At 47.3% G+C, this 26,657-nt stretch overlaps 1 protein-coding gene across 2 annotated transcripts in view; it reads left to right on the top strand.

Moving 5' to 3' along the window:
* Window positions 1–26,657, top strand: part of STRIP1 (striatin interacting protein 1) — a 306,491-nt gene that overhangs the window by 276,218 nt on the left and 3,616 nt on the right. For both annotated transcript variants that reach the window (XM_069632974.1, XM_069632973.1), the window contains exons 15-20: window positions 15,624–15,721; window positions 16,118–16,244; window positions 16,811–16,911; window positions 17,712–17,778; window positions 17,928–18,032; window positions 18,490–18,694. In XM_069632974.1, the coding sequence (XP_069489075.1) occupies window positions 15,624–15,721; window positions 16,118–16,244; window positions 16,811–16,911; window positions 17,712–17,778; window positions 17,928–18,032; window positions 18,490–18,694 (703 nt within the window). The remainder of the gene's footprint in view (window positions 1–15,623; window positions 15,722–16,117; window positions 16,245–16,810; window positions 16,912–17,711; window positions 17,779–17,927; window positions 18,033–18,489; window positions 18,695–26,657) is intronic.

The raw sequence follows: 26,657 nt of genomic DNA, 5'->3' as shown, positions 1-26,657 counted from the left end.
CAAGGAGCTGAAACGCGAAACAGCCACTGAAAGTGAAGTTTGCCGGTTGACAGTTTTGACAGTCCCAGTGCAGTGCAGGAGTCCCTCGACCTCCTCCCTCTTGTCCCCACGACTGAGGCCCAGGAACAGTGAGATCTGCAGAGCTGCACTGCAACAGAGGTCATCAGCTGCATCTTTTCTTGTTTACCAAGGGACTGTAAAATAAGTCTACGAGAACTTACCTCTTACTGTAGAAGTGCTTGGAACTTCCACAACTCACAAGCCTTATCAACTTATGGCCCTACATTTGATTCTTCTCTTCTTCAAAGACTCCTAAGAACGCCCAGCCGGTCTGATAGCACAGCGAGTAGAGCGTCTGCTTTGACATCAGTGCAGAGCCTGTTGATGCAGGTTCGAAACTCAGCCTTTCATCCTTCCGAGGTCGATAAATGAGCACCACACAATGTGGGAAATAAGCAGCGCTCAGGTGCCCGAGGGTTCGTAGCGCTATATAAATAGCAAAAAAAACACAAAAAAAAAAAAACTTGTGCAAAGACTTTTCCATTTACTTACCTGAAGTGCTGCATTGAATTGAATGACTCTTGTAATTGCTATCTGAAAGTATTTGCCCTAATTATGAATATTTGTAATTTCCTGTGTTCTAATAATCTTTGCCTTTTACCAATTTTTTAAGAGTGTTCTGAATGCCAACAGTAAGATATTAATGTCCCCAACACCCTTGTCATTGAAGTCACCTGTGGGTGTAGGTTGTCTGTGGGCCATCCCAAAAGGGTCTTTTCTGATTAAATAAACTCAGTGTGTACAGTATTGAGGTGTATTTGTATGTTACTAGTATATTGCTCCCTTATAAAGAAGGCTTTAACTGACTGATGAATACATTTATAATTGTTTATGCAAGAAACCTTGAGTGTAAGAGTTTATTTGAATACCTGTCACTGAATCTTTGTGTGTCACCACTACAGCTCACATTTCCCCTCTTGAGATAAGCCTGGTGTTCGGGAGAATTCTCAAAAATGTGCTAATTCCTCCCACCCTAGAGCCCTCGAGCTCTTTTTTGCGGAACTTTGGAACTTTATACTTTTCAAATGAATGTGTTTTCTGTGTTTGTTTCGTTTTGAATTATTGAGTCTAAACAACTCCATAGGCATCATCTTTTCATTTGTGTCACACAGCACCCTCAGTGCCGTGGCACAGGGAAGCCTTTCAGGCTTTCCCTAGGTTTAAATACCTTCTCTGGGATAAACTAATGTATCCCAGAGAAAGTAAAGTGAAATTGACTAGTAAAGTCTTTTTAAATTCCTAGATCCAGCACACACTATCTTACAATAGAGTGTTGGAGGGGTTACTGTGTCTAGATACTCATGTAGCAGTCAAATGCTACCCTTTCCTCTCAGAATGGCTGTGGCAGTGGTTTTACAACGAACTACCATGATTTTTCCCAACCGCAAACTATTCATAGCGCTGGTAGTGTTAAATCGCGGGAGCCATGTTTTTCAAGATGGCGTGTGAGCCCCCTCTGTAAAAACAGGTCCCGGTCTTCTTTTTTCACCATTTCTTTGTGGAAAGGTTCTTCTAGAGTTTTGCTCTGTGCGCCGAACCAGGTTTGGTCTCTTTGTTCATTCGCCATTGGCGGGCTTCAGGAGTGAAGACTGCCTTTGGAGCCCGAGTGTCTGGGGTGGGCAGGAAGTGAAGGAGGTGGCCGAAACTCCCTGTGCTTACTCTCCTAGGAGACCCCCAAATGCACTATGTGGTGATTGGCTGGCTGACTGTCCCGCAAGGTCAGCCACCCTGCTGGGTGAGTGATAGCTAGGCTGGAATGAATGGGACAGAACTGAATAAAAGGCAGTCTCTTGGCTTGGAAGGCAGTCGACCACTGGAACTAAAGAACCGAAGATGAGCTTGAAGAGGACGGCTGCTGCAACTCCTGGACCGTTGGTTTGCCCGGTGAATCCCTGCTGCAGGTCCGATCGCCAAGTTCACCTCGACAGAGAAGCCCTGCAAGGAGGACTTCTCCCTTTCAGTTGGTGGGACCAATCAACTCGACCCATAAGCCACCTGGATACCATTCTCGGAGCTGGTTGCATCTTCCTCAGAGTGCTGCAGGAAACCGTATAACCAGGCAGAGGGACACCAGTTTGTGTGCGTTACTTAGCCACCGGAATTGAAGTTTGCCATTTGCTAGCTTTTTGACCAGTCCCAGTGCAGGAGTCCCCCGACGTCCTCCCTCTTGTCCCCACGACTGAGGAACTGGAACAGCGGGATCTGCAGGAAACTGCTAGGAACAGAAATCATCAGCTGCATCTTTTTCTTCATTTGTAAGGTACTGTGAAACGAGACTGAGAGTACTTACCTCTCGCAGTGAAAGTGCTAGAAGCTTTTGCAACTTGCAGGCCTAATCAGCTTGTGACCAAACATGATTCTCCTTTTTACAAACTACTTCTGAGAACTTTGGCAGAGACTTTGCCGTTTACTTACCCAAACCGCTTTATCCTATCCAAGACTTTAGTCCATTGACTTTGGCTTAGCCTATTGAATAGAATTGATTATTCTGGTGAACTCCAAGTATTTGCACTGTCTAAGAAGAATTGTAACCTTTCATGTTCTAATAATCTTTGCCTTTTACTTCTCTTGAAAAGTGTTCTGAAATAGTATTGAAGTATATGTGTGTGTTATATAATTGCCTCCTTCTTATGAATGTTTTATAACTGACATATAAATACATTAATAAGTATTTATCAAAAAAACCTTGAGTGTGAGTTTATTTGAACACTTGTGATTGTAGACCTCTGTGTAACATAATTACTGCTCACTTTCCCCTCTTGAGATAAGCCTGGCTGCTCAACACACTACCAAAACTGTGTAGTACAGACTTATACCAAAGGTTGGTTTGCTTACACCTGTAGTCATAGTTGTGTGTAGTGGTCCCAAAGGGTACTGCATTCAAGCTCTGCCTAACACCTGGCTGCTCATCAGGCTACCAAAACAGTGTAATACAAGCTTATACCAAAGGTTGGGTTGCCTATACCTGTAGTCATAGTTGGTAGTGTTCCCAGAGGGTACTGCATTCAAACTTTGCCTAATACTTATACCAAAGGTTGGGTTAACTATTGACAAGAGCACAAGGCTGGTGCAGCCTTCCACAGGGTACTGCATACAATCTTGCCCAACAGTCCCCATTCACAAGGTAAACTTATTCAGTGTACTTCCTTGTACCCAAAAAGGACCTCACGATGCACCCTGTGTTAGACTTGCACCCAGTGAACAACTGTTAAACCGCAAAAGTTCAGAATGACAACCGTGCAGGAATTAATCCCAGTACTGGTGCAGGAGGATTACATGGCAACATTGGATATGAAAGATGCATACTTTCATATTTCAATGTTGCGAGCACACAGAAAGTACCTAAGGTTCATGCTAGAGGACGCCCATTATCAGTTCAAGGTTCTTCCCTTCGGCATCGCCTAAGCTCCACGGGTGTTCACAAAGGTACTGGTGGTAGTAGCTGCTCACCTGCGCAGGTAGTCCATCCTAGTCTATCCTTACCTCGACGACCGGCTAATAACAGGGGATTCGTACGGAACAGGCCTATCACATACCCAGAAGACAGTAGATCTACTCTTCAGTCTAGGGTTCTCTATCAACGAGAAAAAGTCCAGCCTAGACCCCAGCCAAGTTAAGCAGTTTCTGGGGGCTCTAATTCTTACCAGAGACGGCCTTGTCTTTCCCTCCAACGAGAGGGTTCAAAACATGCTGTTCCAGATCCCTCACTATGCAGCCTGTCGCGAGGTGACCGTATGCAAAGCCATACGTCTGTTAGGGACAATGGCCTCCTGCATTTATTTAGTCCCACACGCACGTCTGCACATGTGTCCCATGCAAGAGTGTCTCTCGAGCCAATGGTGTCAGGCCAGCGGACAATGGGACGATCTAGTGGTTGTCGCCGCAGCCCTCGTTCAGTCTCTGCAGTGGTGGTCAAGGGAAAACCTTCTGCAGGAGAAAACCTTTAACACAAACCTTCACAAAACCTGACCACCACACCATCACCTTCAACATCCCCACCACGACAACCACTTCCCACTCCCCTCTACCCTTACCTCCAGCCCTTACAAGGAGTGCCCGTCAACTGACCAAAGAAAGACTATTTCCCTTCTTACAGGGACCTGCCTTCAGAGCCCCATTCCCCAACGACCCAGAAACCCTGGCCAAAAACTAAGATACTGCCATCACGGCAGCAATCAATACCATCACCCCACTTAAACCACGCAAAACCAAACCCACTAGACACGCTAATGCGTGGTTCACCCAAGACCTTCTAAAACTATGCATCGACAAACGAGCAGCATTAGCTCTTTGGCAAACTTCCCGGGATGATAAAGACAAACTCAACTTCAAATCCCTTGCAAATAATTACAAGAAAGCCATCATTAAAGCCAAAGCTAAATCTTTTGAAGATAGAATCACGGAGGCCAAATCGAACACCAAGGAAATGTTCGCCATATTCAGGGAACTTGAAACCCCCACACCCACCCCCCAAAACTTCACCAAGGATAAAGAATGGTGTGACAACATCCAAACAGCCATGCGCAATAAGATCAGCACCCTCCAAGCCAAAATCGTAAACACCAAACTATCACTTTCCACCCACATTACACCCTCCCCGCCACCACCGCCCCCCTCACCCACAGAGGCCCCACCCACCTTCTCTTTTAAAACCATCCAAGAAAAAGACATGATCAACATCATGAAAAACATAAAACCCTCCAATTGCAAAGGCGACCCATCATCAAAGACTGCGCAGACACCCTGGCGCCCTTCCTAACAGCCTTCGTCAACGCCTCCTTCACCACAGGGAAAGTCCCTGCATGCCTCAAGGAAGCATGGGTCCGACCCCTCATAAAGAAACCCACACTTGACCCCACCTCCCCTAATAACTACCGCCCCATCACCGCTGTCCCTTTCCTCCTCAAGATTCTAGACAAAGCAGCCTACCTGCAGGTCCAGCACTTCCTTGAAGAACAGAACCTCCTTGGACTGAGACAATCCGGCTTTCGCCCCAGGCACGGGACAGAGACTGCCCTACTCGACCTCAAAAACCAAATGGACGACGCAAGGGACCAAGGCAAACTTGTCTTGCTCCTTCTCCTGGACCTGTCGGCAGCCTTTGATCTTGTATCCCAGGACATCCTCTACCACCACCTCTCCTCCACAGCCAACTTCTCTCAAGAAGCCACCACATGGATCACCTCCTTCCTCCAAGGCAGGACCATGCAGGTCTTCTCTGACCTAGCCACGGCATCACCCTCCATCATGCTATGTGGGGTGCCCCAAGGCTCCTGCCTCTCCCCCACCCTCTATAACATCTTCACCCGCCCCCTCTTCCTCATCCTTGACGCCATGGGCATCTCTTACACCAACTATGCCGACGATACACAGATCCTTCTCACCCTGACAGGAGACTATGACACGGACTCTCCCACCCTCACCAACATCTACAACACAATCCAAATGTGGATGGCTATCAACGGCCTCTGCCTTAACTCCGACAAAACTGAGCTGCTACTCGTAGGCTCCCCTGACACCATCAAAAAACTTGACGCACAGTGTAGTCGCTTCACTATTGATTCAATCAGGATCCCAGTACTAGACACAGTAAAAACACTAGGCGTCTACTTAGACTCCGACCTGTCCATGACCAGACGAGTAAACGCCATTGCCTCCTCTGCTGCTTACCATGCAAAACTCCTTAACGCAATCAGACTTTATCTGTCAAAAGAAACATGCACTAACATAGCCAGGGCCATAACTGGCTCGCGGCTTGATTATTGCAATATTCTCTTCCTAGGGACCTCCAACAAAAACCTTGAGAAGCTCCAAGTAATACAGAACAATGCCCTGCGTGCTGCACAAGGCATTGCCAAGAGAGAGCACATCACCGCTGCCAGAAAAGCATCCCACTGGCTCCCCATAAAGGAAAGGATCTTATTCAAAGGTCTACATCACCCACAAATGCGTCCATCTTGCCACCCCAATGTACCTTTCCCAGAGGATCCACCCGGTCTCCTCCGCAAGACCCACCAGGTCACCCTATGCCAGCATGCTCTCAGTACCCAGGGTAAAAAGAGCCAGAGCAGGGGGCTCTAGCTTCCCGTACCTCGCTGCCGTACACTGGAACACCCTGCCTAGCTCCTTGCGCTCTGAACCCTCACTGGCCGCCTTTCGGAAAGCCTTGAAAACGACCCTGTTCACCTAACAAACATATGCCTAGCCTTTCATGAATGTTCATGTATGATGCATTACGTGGTATGACACCACCTATATCTGATCACAGGTCACTGCCTCACTGTTAACCCAAGGCACAACCTGTACCCATTGTAACTAAGTTTTCCTTACAAGTAACAGTGCCACAATGCCCCCGGGCTGTCTGCGCGCTATATACATGCAATAAATAAATAAATAAACACCCCACACAGTAGAAGCCACTCACCACGGACGCATCTCTGATGGGGTGGGGGGAACCTACCTCCTTCCTTCATCAGACGGTGCATGGCGTGTGGTCCCCAGCGGTAGTATCCAACTACATAAACCTGTTGGAACTGATAGCAGTGTTCAAGGCCCTGAAGGCTTTCCAGACACACCTCCAGGGGAAGACCGTCCTAGTCCTCACGGACAGTACTACGGCCATGTATTACCTAAACAAACAAGGGGGCACTCACTCTCCGGTGCTATCCAAACTGTGTCAGAACATATAGAAATGGGCTCTCAAACACAAAATGCTCCTGTTAGGCAAAGTCTGTATGCAGTACCCTCTGGGACCACTACACACAACTATGACTACAGGTATAGGCAACCTAACCTTTGCTATAAGCTTATACTACACAGTTTTGGTAGCGTGATGCGCAGCCAGGCTTCTGTCAAGAGGGGAAATGTGAGCTGTAGTGGAGTTACACAAAGGTTCACAGTTACAGGTATTCAAATAAACTCTTACACGCAAGGTTTCTTCCATAAAAGAATTATTAATTTATCAGTCAGTTATAAAGCCTTCTTTATAAAGGAGCAATAGAATAGTAACACACAAATACACTTCAATACTGTACACTAGTTTCTGAATCAGTAAAGACCCTTTTGGGATGGCCCACAGACACAACCTACACCCACAGGTGACTTCATTAGCTGGGGTGGTGGGGACATTAATATCTTGCTGTTGGCATTCAGAATACTCTTAAAAGTTGGTAAAAGGCAAAGGTTATTAGAACAACAAGAGATCACAATTATTCTTAAGCAGACAAATACCTTTACATCCTCCAAGAAGAGTCCTACAATTCAATAGGCTAAGCCAAAGTCAATGAGCAAAAGTCTTGTATAGGATGAAGCACTTCTGGTAAGTAGATTGAAAAGTCTTTGCACAAGTTCTTAGGAGTCTTTGTTGAAAAGAAGAATCAAATGTAGGGCCACAAGCTGATTAGACTTGTGAGTTGTAGAAGTGTCAAGCAACTCTACAGTAAGAGGTAAGTTCTTTTGGACGTGTTTTACATTACCTTAGAAATGAAGAAAAGATGCAGCTGATTACTTCTTTTCCTGTGCAGCTCTGCAGATCTCACTGTTCCTGGGCATCAATCGTGGGGACAAGAGGGAGGACGTCGGGAGACTCCTGCAATGCACTGGGACGGTCAAAGCATGCAACCGGCAAACTTCACTTTCAGTGGCTGTTCAGTGTTTCAGCTCCTTTGTGTCTACCGCAAATAGCAACACTGCGGTTCCTGGCTGTCGAGATGGACTTTCCTTGCTTCTGGGGTCCCCCACTCTGTTGAGGGGGCTCAGGCTTGGTCAGTACTGCTTCTTGGGAGTCCGGAGGATCTTCCCAAAGCTCTAGGTCAGCTTAAAAGCAATACACACAATCTGGTGTTCCTCTCCCTGGCTATACGGTTTCCAGGAGCAACTCTGTGGAAATTCAACCAGCTCTGAATTGGATGTCCAGGTGGCTTACTTTGGAGTTGATTGGTCCCACCAACTCAAGGGGAGACGTCGTCCTTGCAGGGCCTTCTCTGTCAATGCGAACTTGGCGTTTCGGCACTGCAGCAGGGCTTCACTGGGAAAACCAACAGTCCAGGAGTTGCAGCAGGCGTCCTTTTCAAGTTCTTCTTCGGTTCCTTCGTCCAGTGGTCGACTGCCTTCCAAGCCAAAGGACTCGCCTTTTATTCAGTTCTCTCCCATTCATTCCAGCCTAGCTGTCAATCACCCAGCAGGGTGGCTGTCCTTGCCGGACAGTCAGGCAGCCAATCACCAAAGAGTGCATTTGGGACTCCTAGGAGACTAATCACGGGGAGTTTTGGGCACCTCCCTCACTACCCCAGACACTCTGGAGCCAGAGGCGTGTTTCATTCGTAACCCCCACCAAAGGCGAAATGAACAAAAGACCTGGTTTGTAACGCAAAGCAAATCTCAAGAAGGACCTTTCTACAAAGAAATAGGGGAAAAAAGAAGGCCGGGCGCCATTTTGACAAATATGGCTCCCATGTATGCTTTACTGTAGCTGCGAACGAAGCCCGTGATAAAGGCACATGGTAGTTAAAACGAAACCACTGCCACCAGCCATTCAATGAGAAAAGGTTAACATAGAAAATGTTACATGAGAAACTAGACAAAGGGGATACTAGGTAACCCCTTCAGCACTCTATAGGGAGTGCTGGGTCTAGAAAGTTACAATGGTAAGTAAAGTCAATTTCACTTTACTGCCCTGGGAAATAGTAGTTAATCCCAGAGAAGGTATTTAAACCTTTGGGAAATCTGAGAGACTTCCCTGCGCCACTGCACTGAAGGTGCTGTGTGACACGATGTAAAAAAATGCCTATGGAGTTTGTCAGACTCCACAACCAAAATAGAAACGGAGGTAAAAATCACATTAAAATACACGAGAGAGTGGGGAAAAAGGGTCACACTCTCCGGGTTAAAAAAATCAAGTCCTCAAAATCCAGCAAAGTTGCTGGGGGTCTCTAAGGTGGAGGGAATTAGCACATTTCTGAGAATTCTCTTTAACAGTTCCTCCTGTCCCAACACGTTCCAGGGGAACTCAACCTTCTGGCGGACGTACTCGGCAGAGACTTCCCATTACCCATAGAGTACGAGTGGCAATTACACAAAGACATTGTTCTCAACGTCTTCGCAGATTGGGCCTTCCCAGAGATTGACTTATTCGCAACTCTGGAGAAGGCACAATGCCCAGGGGAACGGTCTCCACCCCCCTTCCCCAACTCCCATTCTCAACAGGATAGTGCACAAGATGCACCAGGAACCAGCCAGGATAATTTAGCTGGCCCCGGTGTGGGCCTGCCAACCTTTGTTCTCTCACCTCATGGCAATGTCAGTCTCCCTGCCCCCCCCCCCCCATTCCCTCCCAACACCCCCGGAAGCTACCATGCCCTTACAACATGCTGTCGCATCCTTGCCCTCAAACTCTCAACTTACTAGCCTGGCTCATGAGGTCATAGAGTTTGGGCACATCCAACGTCCTCAAAGATGTATGGACATACTCAGGGAAGCATGTAAACCCAATACTAGACATTGTTACTCCAGCAAATGGAAACGCTTTGTCATCTGGTGTAATGGCAAAAGCATCAGTACAATGTCCTTTTATTGGCAGGCATTTAAAAGCGTGCATTTTAAAAGTGTGTAATATAACGAAAGAGTTAATCTAAAAAAGGTTTGGGGGCAGATAAGGGGTTGGGGGGTCGGGTATAGTTGAAAATATGTGGGGGGGTGTTAGGGTTAGATTTCAATGAACTTCTTCGTTATATTATACAGGTTTTTAGAATGCAGGCTTTGAAATGCCTGCCGATGAAAGAACCTAGAAACAAAGCATCAATCCGATTGTTCTGCACACATTGTCCTGTACCTAAATCAAATGCTAGACTCCGGCCTGGTTTTCAAGTCCTTATAGGTCCACTTAGCTGCACTTTCAGCATACAACACGTGGTGGGAAATTCCAGTAATAAAGCCATTTATGGAGGGTGTAAAAATAATTAATCCCCCGATTTCCAACCCAGCACCCAAGTGGGACCTGAATATTGTTCTTACCAGACTAATGGGGCCTCCCTTTGTAGCTATGCACAAGGCTAGCCTTAAAGCACTCGCCTACAAGACCGCCTTCCTGGTGGTGATCACATCAATAAAGAGAGTTGGTGAACTGCAGGCCCTTTCAGTTCAAGACCCATTCGTCACAATTCACAAGGATAAGGTGGTCCTGCGCACTCAGCCACGGTTTGCGCCTACATTTATATCAGTTACATGTGAATCAATTCATAGAACTACCCACCTTTTTCCACAACCCCACTAACGTGGCAGAAAGAAGCCTCCACACACTAAGTGTAAGGATAACAGTGATCTATTATCTGGAAAAGACAAGACCACTAAGAAAGACAAAACAGTTTTCCGTTTGTGGCAGCTGGTAGAGAAGGGGACCTTGTCTCTAAATCAGCGATTTCAAAGTGGATCATAAACTGCATCACACTGTGCTGCACTCTTGCCAAGAGAGATCTGCCCTTCATGCCTAGAGCACACTCTACTCAGGGCCCAGGGGATGCCATAGCATTCATTGCAAATGTTCCTCTTGAGTCCATTTGTAAAGCAGCAACCTGGAGTTCTGTACACACCTTTACACAACACTGTTGCCTAGACCCTCATTCTAGGTCTGATTCTCAGGTGGAATAAGCAGTGCTAAGACATCTCTTTGCTACTGTTCCTTCTCACATCCCACCACCATCTGTGGGTACTGCTCGCTAGTCTATGCACAGCAAGTGATTCTAAACAGATTAACAAGCATCAGAAGACATGCATTACTCACCGCAATAGCATTTCTGATGATTGTATCTGCTTAGATTCACATGCTCCCACCCTTTCTCCCCTCATGGAGTAGAAGGAACATGGACATCTTACACCTACTCTTTTCTGTATCCAACTCGCGCTTGACATAAGGTTCCCTCACGGCAGAAAAAACACAATCGGAGGGAGCTCAACGTATGACAGGTTTCGGGTACATTACACGTCACGTTGGGGATATTGTTGGTCACGTCCATGTCGGTGAGTAATGCATGTCATAATGTAGGACAAATGAAAACTAAAGGGCTAGAAAGTACATCCTGGTTAAGATTAAATAACAATGGATAATCTCCAGTGAAGAACAGGAAAAAAGAAAAGTCTGAAATATTAACAAGCAACCTCTGCATCGTTGCAGCCCTAATTGTGGTTGAGCTAGGCTCCTTTCAGCATTTGAGCAGAATACGCTGCTTTATGATGAGAAGTTGGTACTTGGGATGAATTAATTTCTCCATTTGACATGGTAGATTTTGCACATACCTTTAATTTGACCTTTAATGTCGAGGCAGAGGTGCACACAAGGAGTAATGGGCTGTAGTTTTTTGGCCTCCGGGGGGGCTTCTGCCAGATTATGGACTGCTGTCGGTCATGGATATCTGATTCTTGTCGCACCTGCACTCTCTTACTTTCAAGACTAGGACACAAGATTGGTGATTAAATACACCCGCAGGAAGGGAAAGGTTTTCATGTTTTAGCTGCCCAGGCATTACTCCAGTAGAGTTCCACTTTTCTTGAACCCATGTCTACAGCCTGTTTAAATGTTTTGTCCTGTTATCCAGGCTGTACCCCTCCCACTAAAGACTGCCTTTTTCAGAAATGATGCTAGTATCAGGGCCTGAAAGGACCGCTCTGCTGAGGGCAGATGGGTCTGCATTATTCAGCCTGTCTAGTGCAGCATGGTGCGGTCTGGAGGCCCATCTCCGCTGATTGTGCACGTGGTTCGCTGGTTATTACTCGCAACAAGAAACTGTGATGGGGGAAGAAAGAGGTGCAGAGTGGGTAACATGGAAGACAGCAATGTTTGGGTGCAGGAGTGTCTAGACCCTAGCTTTTGGGCCCACCTATTTTATGGGAGAACTAAATCTTTTCGTTTGTAGAAACACATTCTTTGCACTTATGTTTCAGACACTTGCATGCATTAAAATGTGTTCTATAACATGGAGACTATGCAAGCTCTTGGAATGAAGTTCAATAACTCACTCGGCTACAAAAGCCCTAACAAACAACCAAAGAAAACGGTAGTTTTGATGTTTTATTGGAAACTACAATATTCTCCACCAAAGAAAATTAGGTAGAATTTTGAGTATAATAATATACCCATCAAGCTTTATTTGAAACAATAAGGATCTTAAGATGTTGCATGAATCAAAAGCAGCGCTTGAAAGGGACTTGATATCAAAAGCAATTCCCAGATTGTAATGGTTTCATTTGATAATATTCTCCTACTGCACCCCTGGGACTGAAAGCCGATCAGTCTGACATTGAGTGGTCAGTGCGCCCCTGGTAGATTGCAGTTTACTGCCTTTATTTATATCCCCATTCCTGATACCCAGAGGCTGTGGTCAGTTCTAGAGTGAAAGGTGTCCTGATTGGATGTCCCCAAAACGAATTCCAACTATTTGGGCCATTTCTCCCTATGCAATCCGATAATACCAATATGTTGGAGAGCAGCCAGCAGAACATTAGCAAGACCCACTATAAACCAGAACTGGACGAGGCTGGGATAACGGAACGTCATAGATGTTTCTCTGTTCATAAGGTGCTTTTTCAAAATGCAACCAGTGGCGTTTCAAAGAGCCAACATGACGCCTTATGACATCAAGGGTTCTATACACTGTGACATGTTTAATTCCTCGCGGCCCAGCTACGGGTAAAGAAAGGGCTTCCCAAGGGATGGCACTGCACCATGCTGCACCAATTCATTCATGGTGCTGGCATTCGGAAAAAAAGAGGTTACATTGTGATCTGTTTTTCTATCTTATTTGCTAAACCGTCCATTTTTTTAATTTGGTAGTAGTGGTTTTGTTGTGCCTTTTCCATAACCACAGAGAATGCCTGCTTGAGCCCAATGCAGCACGGGTTGATGGCCCACCATGGCAGTGTCGTGCTCCCCGACCCTGCTGGCTGCAGGCAACCACCCCTTTTGAAGGGCAGGCCCCTCTTGCTATTTTCCTCTTTCTTTATAGGGCGCTTTGTGCAACGTATTCACCTCGGGCCACAATCTCTGATACTTCCCTAGCACTTCTTACCCTCAGGCCAAAGCTCCTGTTACTTGTTCCTCTCAAGCTATAGTCCCGACAGGTATTCCCTCTTACACCTCAGTGCCTGATGCGCCCCTTGTCCTTTTCCCTCTCTAACCTCAGCCTCTTCCTATTCCTCCCAGGACTTAATCCCTTTTACTTCTTATTCCCGGGGCTCATTCACTGTTAGTTGTTCCTTTCAGGTCTTGGGCACTGTTATTTGTTCTCTCAGGCCCTCAGTCCCTTTTACTTGTACCTCTACGACCTCAGTGGATTGCTCCTTGCTGGGCCCCTGGCTTCTCACGTTGGGTCCTCGCCGCGTCCCAGCGTCTTATGCCAGCTCCACACCAGGCCCCGTGCACCGGTCCTCCTTTTGCAAGCTCCTCACCGGGCCACTGGCTGCTTGTGCTGGCTCCTCGCCATGGCCCTGGCTCCTCCTCGCGCTGGCTTCTCCTCGCGCTGGCTTCTCGCACGGGCTCCTCATCCCGGCACTTCCCTGGCTCGTCCTACAGGCTCATTGCCGGGCCTGCGCCTCCCAGCTCCTCGCTGCACCCTGGATCCTCCTCCTGGCTCCTCCCCAGGACCTGGTTCCTCCTTGTGCCGGCTCTTCCCTGGCTTCTCGCACATGCTCCTCCCTGGGTCCCCTGGCTCCTGTCGGATCCAGTTGCATCTTCCTGCAGGAGTGATGCTGGCCCACCAGACCCCCCCTGCCCCCTCCCCAAGTCTGCCTGCCAAACAGCCTTAATATTGATATAGCTACCTAGCCGGCAAACTCAAGGGGAAAGGGAAATGGAGAAAATAAAAAATGCACATCTTCTGTGGCACCTCTGACGCCTTCACGACCGGACTGGAAGTCGTGATGACTGAGAACAATCTAAAAAATAACAGCTGGTTACCACCCCCACAGCTTAACTCTACTAACTTCCCAGTAATCTAACATATCTTACCTCTATACCTGCTGCCTATGCACAATGGCTGATAGGCTCTTGTAAATCTGCTTTAGCAAACTTTAAAGTCTTTAATCGCCTTAATCAATCGTTAAACCTATTTTCTTCTTCTGCTGGAATTACTAAGCCTCTTCTCTCAACTTCCAGCAAGCTTCCTGAGTTCTGACTGCCTCCTAAGTACTGTTTGCTTTCAACTCTTTTCTAGAGTTACTAGAATAACTGTTGCTGTTTGAACATAGTGTTCAGAAGTCTCTTCTTTTACTTTACTATCTATGCTGTTGCTTGAATTCGGAGTTCTGAAGCTTTTCCTTTCATTTAGTATTTATATTATCTTCAATTAATTATTCACATTGTGACCTTACTTGCAGATACTGTTTCTCAATCTCTCTGCCGGTTTCTTTCAATTGTCACGTGTTTCACTTGCCGCGTGCAAATCGCTGTGCTGTGATCCACTTGATCAAACTTTAAAAACAGACTGCGTCGGCGCTTCACTGAGAAGACTGCTTTCAGTTGAGAATGTTCTGTTGAAAAAACTTGTGACGCGTGGCACGCACGTTATGCAGTTAGGTCCTTTCCTTTATGCTGTCCGACGGGATAAGCGTAGAGGATTGAATTGTACAGGAACTCACAAACGGTATTAGTAACTCAAAAGATTAGTACAAGGAAACATTTGGCAAATGCGCAAGAACCGCGGATCGCGCAATTAGTTAGTTAATTAGACCCGGCGTAGCAAAGTGAAGTCCATCGCCTTATCTCTCACACTTGCACACACGCGCACATACGCCAGCTGACTGTTTGCTGCTCAAACTTCAGTCTCTCTGCATTTTCTATGTCGCGCTGACAGTAAACGAGTAACTCTTTATATACAGTTGAACACAACAAAACTGTTACTTCAAAGCAATTTACAAGGTTACTTTAGTTTTCAATAAAAGACTTAGCTTTCTTCATCTGTGGTCTCTGTTTCTGGTTCCTTGAACAACTTGCACTCCTCAGATGGGTTTTCAGTGGTTTCACTTTAGTTCTACTTCTGAAAAGTTAGATTCTCTGGGGATTTCATAAAACTTATTTACAGAGCTTTGAAACTGCAACCTGCTCCATGAGCCACTAGAATGAAAGGCGGTTTAGAACTCCTTGCAGAATTCCAAACTACCCCACAATCAAGCATAGCCAATCCCTGCTGCTGATCATGACCTCCATCTTGCCCTGGGGAAACAAAGGCTTCCTGAAAGTCTCATTAAGGAGGATTATCTCACCAGCCAAACCTAAGATCATTCAAAACTAAAACCCATTTCCCAACTCGGACTCAGGATAACTACTAATCATAACTCCTACACCTCCAGTTAAAATGTTTAAGTAAAATGCCAAAGTGTGGAAGCCCAAATGAGTCTTTAAGGTGTGTACAGTAATGAGGGAACCTGACCATGCACTGTGGGACCCTGACAGCTCCTCGCACAGACAGGCCCCTGGCTCCTCGGGCAACCGGTCCCCTGGCCTGGCCCCTCCCTGGCTCATGTTACCGTACCCTTTGGAACACTTATCCCTTTTCTCACCCTTTCTATCATTACAGATCGCCTTGTTGAAGATCCTTCTTGCTGCGGCCCCCACCTCGAAAGCAAAGACTGATTCCATTAACATCCTGGCTGATGTGCTTCCAGAGGAGATGCCGTAAGGGAAGGTCTTGTCTGGGAGGTTAGATTAGGTGGACGGTGGTAGTGAGTGGAATATTTCTACCCTTGTCTTGTGAGTTATAGTGACTCCGGATGTCTGACCTAAAGGGGGATAAAAAGTCAAACCTGTTTGCCCCAGAGCTGCTCTCTGGGGGAGCATAGGTGGTAATAAGGAGTGCTACCTAGGTACTTTCAGGTTTGAAACGGTGGTGGTTATGTAAGTCCTGGGAATGCAGCCTAGTTATGTCTGGCTGTTGCTGAGCGTGTGTTTTTACAGTACTCGACTAGTGTGTCAAATTATTGTTTTCTTTTTTAAGAACATATTTTGAGCGTTTTATTTTTTCATGACTTTGTTTGAATGCCATGTTCGTTACTTGGTTTCTTTATTTTTCAGTACTACGGTGCTACAGAGCATGAAGCTCGGGGTGGATGTAAATCGACACAAAGAAATTATTGTGAAAGCCATTTCAGCCGTTCTCCTCTTGCTCCTCAAGCACTTTAAGCTCAACCATGTCTATCAGGTAAAGCAGAGACTCTGGGGGTGCGAGTGTGCCCTCCCACCATGGATTGCCCCCTCATCTGCTGCCTTTCCCACCTCCCCCATCCGTGACTTGCTTGGTGTGCTTTCCTGCCACAAGTTCAGTCTCTCCCTCTTGCTTTAGAATGCGCAGTCTCTCCCTATAGCTCTAATGTGTGCAGTCTCTCAGGCGCTGCTACATTTCTGAATACTGTGCTATGAGTAGTCTGCCCTTTTGCTGTGACTGTTTCAAGGTCTTGGGGTGCTGCAACATGTGCAATCTCATGTGGGCCCTGGAACTGGTGCAATCCCTTTGCTACCTCTGCCATAGATGATGTTTTTACTGTATACAGTGAAAGGTGCTTGCTTTATTTGGTGTGTGCAGGCTCCCCCAGGGAGCTTGTCGGGCCACTCATCAGTGTCCTGTGAATGCTGTGAGGGTCCCTGAACAGTACGTAATGTTTGGGCTCTTGTGTTGCAGCAACAGGTTCTCGGTACCCAGGCATTGTGATGGATGTAGCCTCCCTAGCGCACACTGACATTGTATGTCTCTTTTCTTTCTCCCATTAGTTTGAATACACAGCTCAGCATCTGGTGTTTGCGAACTGCATCCCCTTAATACTGAAATTCTTCAATCAAAACATCATGTCCTACATCACGGCCAAAAACAGGTGATACACGACGGGAGGTGGCAAGGTGTAGCAAGTATAGTCGTGTTAGTGGCTGGGTAGACTACCAAAAGCAGAATCCATAGCTGTATGGTCAGTAAGACGTGAGCATGTGTTAGTGGCTGGGTAGACTCCCAAAAGCAGAATCCATAGCTGTATGGTCAGTAAGACGTGAGCATATGTTAATGGCTGGGTAGACTACCAAAAGCAGAATCCATAGCTGTATGGTCAAGAAGACATGCGCATGTGTTAGTGGCTGGGCAGACTCCCAAAAGCAGAATCCATAGCTGTATGGTCAGTAAGACGTGAGCATATGTTAATGTCTGGGTAGACTACCAAAAGCAGAATCCATAGCTGTATGGTCAAGAAGACATGCGCATGTGTTAGTGGCTGGATAGACTACCAAAAGCAGAATCCATAGCTGTATGGTCAAGAAGATGTGAGCATGTGCTAGTGGCTGTAGTGATGTGTGGCATTATAAAGAATAAGTAATCTATTGCATCCAGACAGTGGAGTGCTTGGAGTGGTGCTGCAGGAGAGGTGCTTCAGACGAGGAGATGGGTCGTATATGCTCGTGTACTGCGTTCACCACAGGGAATGCTCAGATTCAAAGGAAACATTCGTAAAGTGGACTTCCCAGTTCTTGGAATATGCGGCGCTTCAGTCCTGGGAACACATGACCCTAGCTCTGTGTGGGAGAGGGATTGAATGGAAACAGCAAAGCAGAGTCCATGGTGGTATAAGGATCATGATGTACCCTAAGCATGGCTGTTCTAACAGATGGTTTCCATTTCTCTTGACAGTATTTCTGTCTTGGATTATCCCTACTGTGTTGTGCATGAACTGCCGGAGCTGACCGCGGAAAGTCTGGTGAGAAGCTCCTGTACGCTGGTGCGCTTGCTCCCATGGCCTCCTGCTCAGGATGGTCTTGCCCCTGCGTTCTCTTAATTGCTGTGTCTCTGATGCCGTTTCATGACCATGCCCCTAACCTTTATCTTTATGGACTTGTGAATTTACAGGAAGCTGGCGATAACAACCAGTTCTGTTGGAGGAACCTCTTTTCCTGCATCAATCTCCTGAGGATATTAAACAAGTTGACAAAATGGAAGCATTCGCGCACAATGGTGAGCAAGAATAGTGCTGCAACTGTAGGCGTGGGTTTGTATGTCTGGGATTTTCCTGCTCGTCACTTGCTTCAGTTCTGCTCATTAGACAAACCGCTAGACCTGTACGTCTGTTAAGAACAGTAATCATTTTTCTTATATTTATATAGCACTTCATGTCAGAGTCCTCCCACTTCTAAGCTCTGTATAATTGGGGTTATTGACCTGTTTAATGGTTCTTGTTTCATAGATTACAGAAGGAGAAAGGATGGAGGCTAAGTCAGCCAATAGATCTAAGGCACTTGCTTCATTGGCGAGCTTTCCACCAACACCATCAATTGGTTCTATATAGATATTCCTATTGCCTCACCGTCCCACTCACACTCCACTGCCATCCACTCACCTTTCTCATGTGGATGTGCATCGACGGGTGCCTCCCTAGTGCCCATGGCTCACAAGGCCCTGTGTGTTTTCACAGATGTTGGTGGTGTTCAAGTCGGCGCCTATCCTGAAGCGCGCATTGAAGGTGAAGCAGGCCATGATGCAGCTCTACGTTCTGAAACTGCTCAAGGTCCAGACCAAGTACCTCGGCCGCCAGTGGAGGAAAAGTAACATGAAAACCATGTCCGCAATATACCAGAAAGTGCGGCACCGGCTGAATGACGACTGGGCATATGGGAACGGTAAAAGTCAGGCGAGCGTGTGGGCACAGAGCATGCAAAGATCAGGCATGCTGGTGGTGGAGGGTGTCTGTGAGGAGGCAGCCGTGCGGGGACTGTACAAGGCAGAGCCATGGTTACGGGGAAGAGACAAGCTGGGAATGGGCATGCAGGGAGAGCCATGGTCTTTCTGGAATAGTACATGGGAACCATTAGATTGTATTGAGGGGCCTAAAACAATCTCAGGGACCTCGACGCGTGAAGGACCATGGGTACAGTGCACGTCACACTAGGGATAGTATTACTAATCACGCCCTGTCGACGTACTTTTTTGAGTTCGAAAACAAATCTTGTAATACTCTGCGACTTCCACTAGATGTCAGACTATTCAGAGCATGTGAATCTTAGAAGATCCACAATTTTCAGAAATATGATTACAGGGAGTAATGTATCCCATACAATCTAATGAACATATTGTGTGTGAATGCAGAGGAAAGGAACCTTATAGAACAGCACTTATAAGTGTCGAGGGACCACCCACAATTTGATATTCAAGGAGGGAGTCGGGGCAGGCAGGTTGAATAGAAGCCATATGCTAGCAGGACGTGCAGGCAGACGAGGGGCTTGTTCTCAGGGACCATTCTCAGTCCAGCAATGACCCAATAGATGGAGGGTTAGTAAGTGTATTCAATGGCAGTCAGAAAAACATCAACAGGACAGCACAGCACGTACACACCCAGACCCCGGTGTTCTGATGGTACATCAAACCGGTACACCGCAACCCCTTGCCCCCTTCCCCGGGTTACATTCAGTCTATACCTTTGCTTAACATGGTGTTCATTTGGAGAGAGTGACAAATCGAGGGAATTTGTAGCTTTTCCCCAAGGGTGAGCCCCCCCCTATGAGGTTAGGGAGGTGTGCCCGCTCCACAACAGCCTCCCTAGATGCCCGTTCCTGCAAGGAACTCCCTACCCCACTCCATGTCATGACATATATGAGACGATCTAATACACAAAATATTTGCAAGTTCCAATTCCTGTTTCAAGAGAAAATTAACTTGCGATTACCAGGAAGAAAGAGAAGTTGTCTTTTTAAATAAAAATGTCCAATTTACCGCAACAACTGTTAGAACAATTTTATTGAAGTCCAACTAAGGCCTTAGTAAAACCATTCAACTGAGGCGGTACAAGACTCCACTCTTAGTATAAGACTGTACCACCCAAGTATATGGTAGCGTAGACAGAGCAGCCAGGCTGATCTTTGGAGGGAGAGAGGGCTGTAGAATCAGTACAAAGAAATTGTAATACACATATGGTCCAAAGAAACACTGAAACAATATGTATTGTAAAAATAAATGGTTTATTTAAATACAAGTAGGCCCAGATAAATCTTGGGGGAAATAAGTGCTATCGCACATCATATAAAAACATTATAAAACACAACACTATGCTTTAAAGGACACAGACCAAAGCACAGACCTTATTTAGAAAATGAACCGTATTTCTAGGTAAGTCATACCTATTTATGTATATTTATTTATATTGTGCTCGTACACAAGTGTTTCAGAGCGTGACCAGGCAAAGGGAGGGGAACGGGAGAAACACACAAAAAAAAACGGCGATCCTACTAGGCCCAGTGACATTAATAAAGTGCAAGTGCATGGGAAAGTAAAAGGGGGGCGGGGGAGTGAGTGTAGTGGAAATTGTGGAACAGAGTACAGCAGAATAAATACAAAAAATAATAAATAATGGTGCTAAGCCGTTGTAGTGCAAGTGGCGGGTGATAGATTACTCAGTGTATATCTGATAAGTGCAGAAGAGAAGTGGGAGGAGGACTGTATGGGTACAGATACAGAACCCCATTGCAAAGAGTTGCCCGGAGGCAGTGCAAGAGGGTGGCAGGATGAGCAGGTACCTGGGCCCGAATGACAAGAGGGTGGCCAGGTCACGATGCCAAGAGAGAACAGATCAGCAGGGGCGAAGGGGGCAAAGTCAGAGGCAAACAGGAATGTCTTGAGGTGCTTCCTGAACCGGAGATGGTTCTCCAAGTTTCAAGGTGGTCGGGAGGCTGTTCCAAAGGGAGGCCCCAGCCGAAGACAGAAATCTGCCCACAACTCGTTTCTTTGCAAAACGACTAACCCAGAGGGAGTTAGAAGTAAAGGAGAGAAGGGCTCGAGAGGGGAGGTATCTAAGGAGGGATAGTTGAAGGCATTTTGGACCCAGTCAAGGCAAAGTCAGAGTTCCTGTGGAAGACTGTACAAACAAGTAAGTAGTTCACTTTCAAAGTTAGTTGAGGGTCCAGAGACTTCAGAGAAGACACCCTAGCAGGATTCCAGCAGGGGCTGGTGAACTGGACGAGAGGACTCCCAATCAATGAAAACACCCCAAAGGCTTCACAGAAATCACACAGGTTTAAGGTAAGTAAATACCCCAGCCAACACAGTACCTCAGCACAGAAGAAGAGTTGCAGCAGGAAGACTTCAGGATCTGTAGCTAAAACCCTGGTCGATGGATTCCTTTCTCATGAAGATGGAAGACAGGACTTTGGAAGGGAATTTGCAGCAGGGATCAACTGTAAAGGCTCCAGGCAAGAGTTTACTCATGGCTGGATGTGGCTCTGTGGTTTTGGCGCCCTTTTCAGGAGCCAGATGAAGACTGAATATCACCCGTCGTTTGCAAGGTCCAGCACTCTGGTGAGGAGACTTTTAGGACTCAAATCGCGTGTCTCAAGTTCCAGCAGGATGCCACTAAAGTTTCCGCTATGATTCGGAAGACCGTGCACCACACAATAGCTCAAGGTCCCAGAGTTTTTGGGTATTGCAGCCTCGTAAGGTCACAGCCCGACATGGGATGGCTCAAAATGCAGGCCCTCGCTCTTGAATCTAGTGGGTCCTACCAGGCTCTAGATCAGGGTCATCCGTTTCGGGATCCCCAGGTCCATTGGAAGGAAGGGTTACAGCAGGCTCTGGTTACACAGCAGGTTCTCCTGTCTCTGGAAATCGTTACAGCCTTCGTTTCTTAATCTTCCTCTTCTGTTTCAGTTCCAGTGGTCGACTTGTCAGCAGCTTCCAGGTTCAGAGTTTTTATCAGGAACTACAGCCCAACCTCTGCATTCGCTCCTTGCTTTTTACAGCATGGGGCAGTCGGGCTGTCCAATCGGGGCAGTCGGGCTGTCCAATCAGGACAGCCGGCCCCTCGCTGGGAGTTGTTCCCTTTCAGGCAAGGTGAAAGACAAAGGGCTGGTGAGTACGACTCCTCCCTTGCTTCCTGCCTTTCCAGACACTCTGGAGCCTGGGCGGAGAATAGACAGGATTCCCGCCAAAGACAAAACCGCCACTGAGGTCGTTCCACTGAGGCGGCAGAGGAAGACCTCAGACAGCAATAACACGAGAAATGGCGAACAAACAAGGCCATAATTTTAGAAAAATGCTTCTTCCGTGCTTTACTGTTCTGACTTGAGTGTCGTGTAGACCGATGATACCTCCGTCCCCAAGTGACGCACAGGGGAACTAAATAGAAACCCGCTGTACGACCCTTGAGGCCACAGGTGAGAGATGTCTTCTCAGATCCACGGAGCCTCTTGGAACACCGATGCTGCTGTCAAGAGGGAATGAGGTTAAGTACCAGGCAAGCACAATACAATGAGGTAAACAAGTAACTAAAGTGTCTTACCTATCTGGTGTAATGGAGACCCAGGTAACCTAGTAGGGAGGTTCGAGGCTCATTAGATGCGGCGATCCCTGGAATGGTAGAACCGCAGGTTCAGCGTGGATGAAGAGTAGCCACCTGTGGGAGTCAGGGCTTGACTTGAATCCCCAGTAGGGAAAAGGCGTAGAAGATCAGCAAGGTACCAAGGGATGATCCAAAGACAAGTCGAGGTGCAGTCCAAATATCCGGCAACAGGTAAACAGTTCCAAGCAAAAGTACCAAGGGGTGTCCGAGGGAGTCCGAGATAGGGTTCCGTGATCAAGGTAACAAGGAGCAAGTTGTAACGCCAAACAGTGTCCGAAGCCAGCTGAGAAGCAATGAGCGTTCTGTCTCTCAGAACTTTATACTGATCGCCCCTGGGTCATGTGACTTCTCTGGATCATGTGACGTCCACCAAGATCACATGGGGAACGCCGTAGTGTATCACGTGACTGGCGTGAAGACGTAAGGCCGCCCTTTCTGCTATACGTTCTCCAAGGCAGTTGCCAATGCAGAAAGGGTTGCAATCGAGCCCGTACACTGGTACGGAGTTTTCGGTTCTGTGGGTTCACCGAATCACTTGAGCCTCGAAGCTTGGGAGGAGATGTTGGGGGAATGTGGGCAGTGTTCTGATGTGTCGTGGCCTGGTGTGCAGAGGATCGCCTAACATAGCCCCCCCCCCCAACGGCCCACGACCCCGTGGGCAGGACGGATGATCCCTATGGAAGCGGGCTACCAACCGCGGGGCGTTCAAATCAGATGCGGAAACCCACGAACGCTCCTCCGGGCCGTAACCCGTCCAATCCACCAGATACTGGAGCCTACCCCTAAACCATCTAGAACCCAAAATGGCCGACACCTCAAAAACATCAGGAGAGGTCAAGGACACCGGCGCAACAGGGGTACGAAGACGGACTGAGTCAGGACAGGGTTTGAGGAGGGAGACATGAAACACAGGATGGATACGCCAAGAGCTGGGGAGTACTAGACGGAAAGCCACCGGATTAACAACCTGTGAGATCACATACGGCCCGATAAAGCGAGGCAGCAACTTCCGGCAACCCACTAGGCGAAGATGTCGGGAAGATAACCAGACCCTAGAACCCACCACCAGAGGGGGAGCAGCACGACGTTTGCCATCCACACGGGCCTTCATAGAGGCCTTTGCTTCAGTGAGATGAACCACTGTACTCGCATGAATAGCAGAAAGATCCCTAAGACATGTCGTGGCCGCAGGATTCAAAGAACCAGAGGCATCAGGGACCGGCAAAACCTTGGGATGTTGACCATAGAGGGCGTAAAAAGGAGAATAACCAGTAGCTGAATGAGCCGCGTTGTTATACGCGAACTCCGCAAGCCGCAAAACGGCCAACCAAGAGGACTGATGTTGCAATATGAGGCAACGAAGGTATTGTTCCATCGATTGATTCGTCCTTTCGGTCTGACCATCGGTCTCCGGATGATAGGCCGAAGAATACCTCGTATCAATGCCCAATAGTTTCGTCAAGGACCTCCAAAACCGAGAGGTGAACTGTGAACCTCGATCGGAAACAATGACCGAAGGGAGGCCGAATAGCATAAACACATGTTCAAAAAACAAGTCCGCCAAGACAGGGGCCGAAGGGATACCCCTACAAGGAACAAAACGGGCCATTTTAGTGAACGTGTCCACCACTACCCAGACAGTGTCAAAGCCTTTTGACTTGGGGAGATCGGTAACGAAATCCATTGTCAACGTATGCCAGGGCCTGGGAGGTACCGGAAGCGGAAGCAACAATCCAACCGGTCGACCCCTTTGATGTTTAGCCTGAGCACATACCGCACAAGATCTGACATAACACTCCACATCGCGCTTCATAGAAGGCCACCAACACCAACGCTTGAGAAGATCTAAAGTGCGCTCTTGTCCGGGATGGGCATTAAAGGGAGCGTCATGAGACCACTCAAGGGCTAGATTACGTGTATCAGGTGTAGGAAGGAACAGGCGTTCATGTACGAAAGGTAAACCATCAGAATATACTGGATCCCATTCTCGTAACTGGTCAGAATGATTGCTAGTCCAGGACCGGACCGAATCTAATAGTGACAATGAGGGTGTACAGAGACAAATCACATGGCTCTTACCGAGAACAGTGTCGGGGAATGTAGGCAACTGGACCCCTCCCGGGGAACGTGACAAGGCATCCGCCTTCCCATGTGAAGTGCCAGGACGGTGCATGATATGGAAATCAAAAGCGGAAAAGAAAAGATGCCATCGGACCTGTCTGCTATTGATGCATTTCAAAGAAGCCAGATCCTGTAGGTTCCGCTGATCTGAGTATACCGTGATGGGATGTCTAGCCCCCAGAAGATGATGACGCCAGACACGGAAAGCATCCATGACAGCCAAGAGTTCTTTCTCCGTAACGGTATAATGAGACTCAGTACTGGAAAACTTACGGGAATGATATGCAACTGGATGTAATTTGCCTGTATTTGGACATGTTTGTGATAATACCGCACCGAGGGCAAAGGAAGAGGCATCCACCTCTACTATGAACGGAAGATCAGGATTTGGATGTTGGAGTACCGGTGCGGTAGTAAAGGCGGTTTTCAAAGCCTCAAAAGCCTCCTGCTGTTCTCTCTGCCATTGATAAGATACCTGAGGACTAGTCAGGGCCGTAAGCGGGGCTACAATTGTGGAAAAGGAAGAAATTAAACGTCTGTAAAAGTTGGCGAACCCTAAAAAAGCCTGCAAGGATTTGAGTGTTTGAGGTACTGGCCAATCTAATACTGCTTTGACCTTAGATTCATTCATGGATAACGCCCCAGGGGTGATGTGAAAACCCAGAAACTCAACAGTTGTTTTATGGAACTGACATTTCTCAGGTTTGGCAAACAAGGAATGTTCTCTCAAACGGGTCAATATTTCTCGGACATGATTCACGTGTTCATCAAGATCACGAGAAAAGATTAGGATATCGTCCAAGTACACAACCATATAAACATCCAGTATATCCCTGAATATGTCGTTCATGAATCGTTGGAATGTGGCCGGGGCGTTACATAGGCCAAAGGGCATGACCAGATATTCGTACAAGCCATACCGAGTGCAGAAAGCGGTCTTCCACTCGTCTCCCTCGCGGACGCGTACTAAGTTGTATGCGCCGCGTGGGTCAAGCTTAGTGAAAATGGAAGCATGTGTTAAATGGTCTAGAAGTGGAGTGATTAACAGGATGGGATACCTATCCTTTTTAGTGATAGCGTTAAGACGCCGATAATCTACACAAGGGCGTAAATCCCCCTCCTTCTTGGGTACAAAGAAGATAGGACTTGCCGCGGGTGAAGTGGAGGGGCGGATGTGTCCTAATCGTAGGGCGTTCTGTACATAGTCTTTCAACGCCAGTTCCTCCGAAGGGGACAAAGAATAGATCCTGCCCGAAGGAATATTGGAATCGGGAAGCAGTTCGATTGGGCAGTCATATGGTCTGTGTGGAGGGAGTACCTCAGACGAGCCCCGGTCGAACACTGATTCGAATTCTCTGTATTCTGGCGGAATCCCAGATACCAACCCCCCAACAGTATGTGTATGCACAAGCTCTGGATCGTCGACAGTCAGTGTGAGTTGGGCTAAGGCCCCCAAGGCCCGAGAAGGTGTGTCAGGGGCTTGATGGACCGGAAGACAATAATTCTGACAGATATCAGACTCAAAGACTACAGTACCTGACTGCCAATTGATCAATGGATTATGTTCATGTAACCATGGAATCCCTAATATGATGCCGAATTGGGGTGTGGTGATCAAATCAAAACTCAGGGTTTCGGTGTGTACTTCTTGTATGTTTAACAAGAGAGGTGCAGTTTGATGTCTGACAGGACCAGATACCAGTGCAGAGCCGTCTACGGCTTGGACATGTTCCGGTCGTGTTTTTACCACTAAAGGTAGGTTGAGGGAATGGGCCAAATCAATATCTATGTAATTACCAGTGGCACCTGAATCAATAATGATATTGACTGCATGAAGAAGGCCTGTAGAGGGACATAGGGTAGCCTTTACAGAAATGGGTTGAACCCGAGTAAAGGCAAGGGAGGTACCCGGAGAAGATGACGGAACACTCGACCTGTTCTCCGGTTCTAAGGTCGAGCCGTCCGAAAAACCTGACTCTTCCTGGGCCGTCGAGGACACTCTTTCACGAAATGTCCAGTGGTACCACAATAAAAGCATGCATTATCCACCCTTCTACGTTCTCTCTCAGATGTTGTAATAGGACTACGTAACCCTCCCACTTGCATAGGTTCTTCAGGACTGGAAGCAGGAGTGC

The sequence above is a fragment of the Ambystoma mexicanum genome, chromosome 13 (assembly GCF_040938575.1).
Source record: "Ambystoma mexicanum isolate Mex_15411 chromosome 13, UKY_AmexF1_1, whole genome shotgun sequence".
Classification (NCBI taxonomy): Eukaryota; Metazoa; Chordata; class Amphibia; order Caudata; family Ambystomatidae; genus Ambystoma; species Ambystoma mexicanum.
The sequence above is the reverse complement of the archived record's forward strand: the minus strand, read 5'-3'. Positions and strand labels throughout refer to the sequence as shown.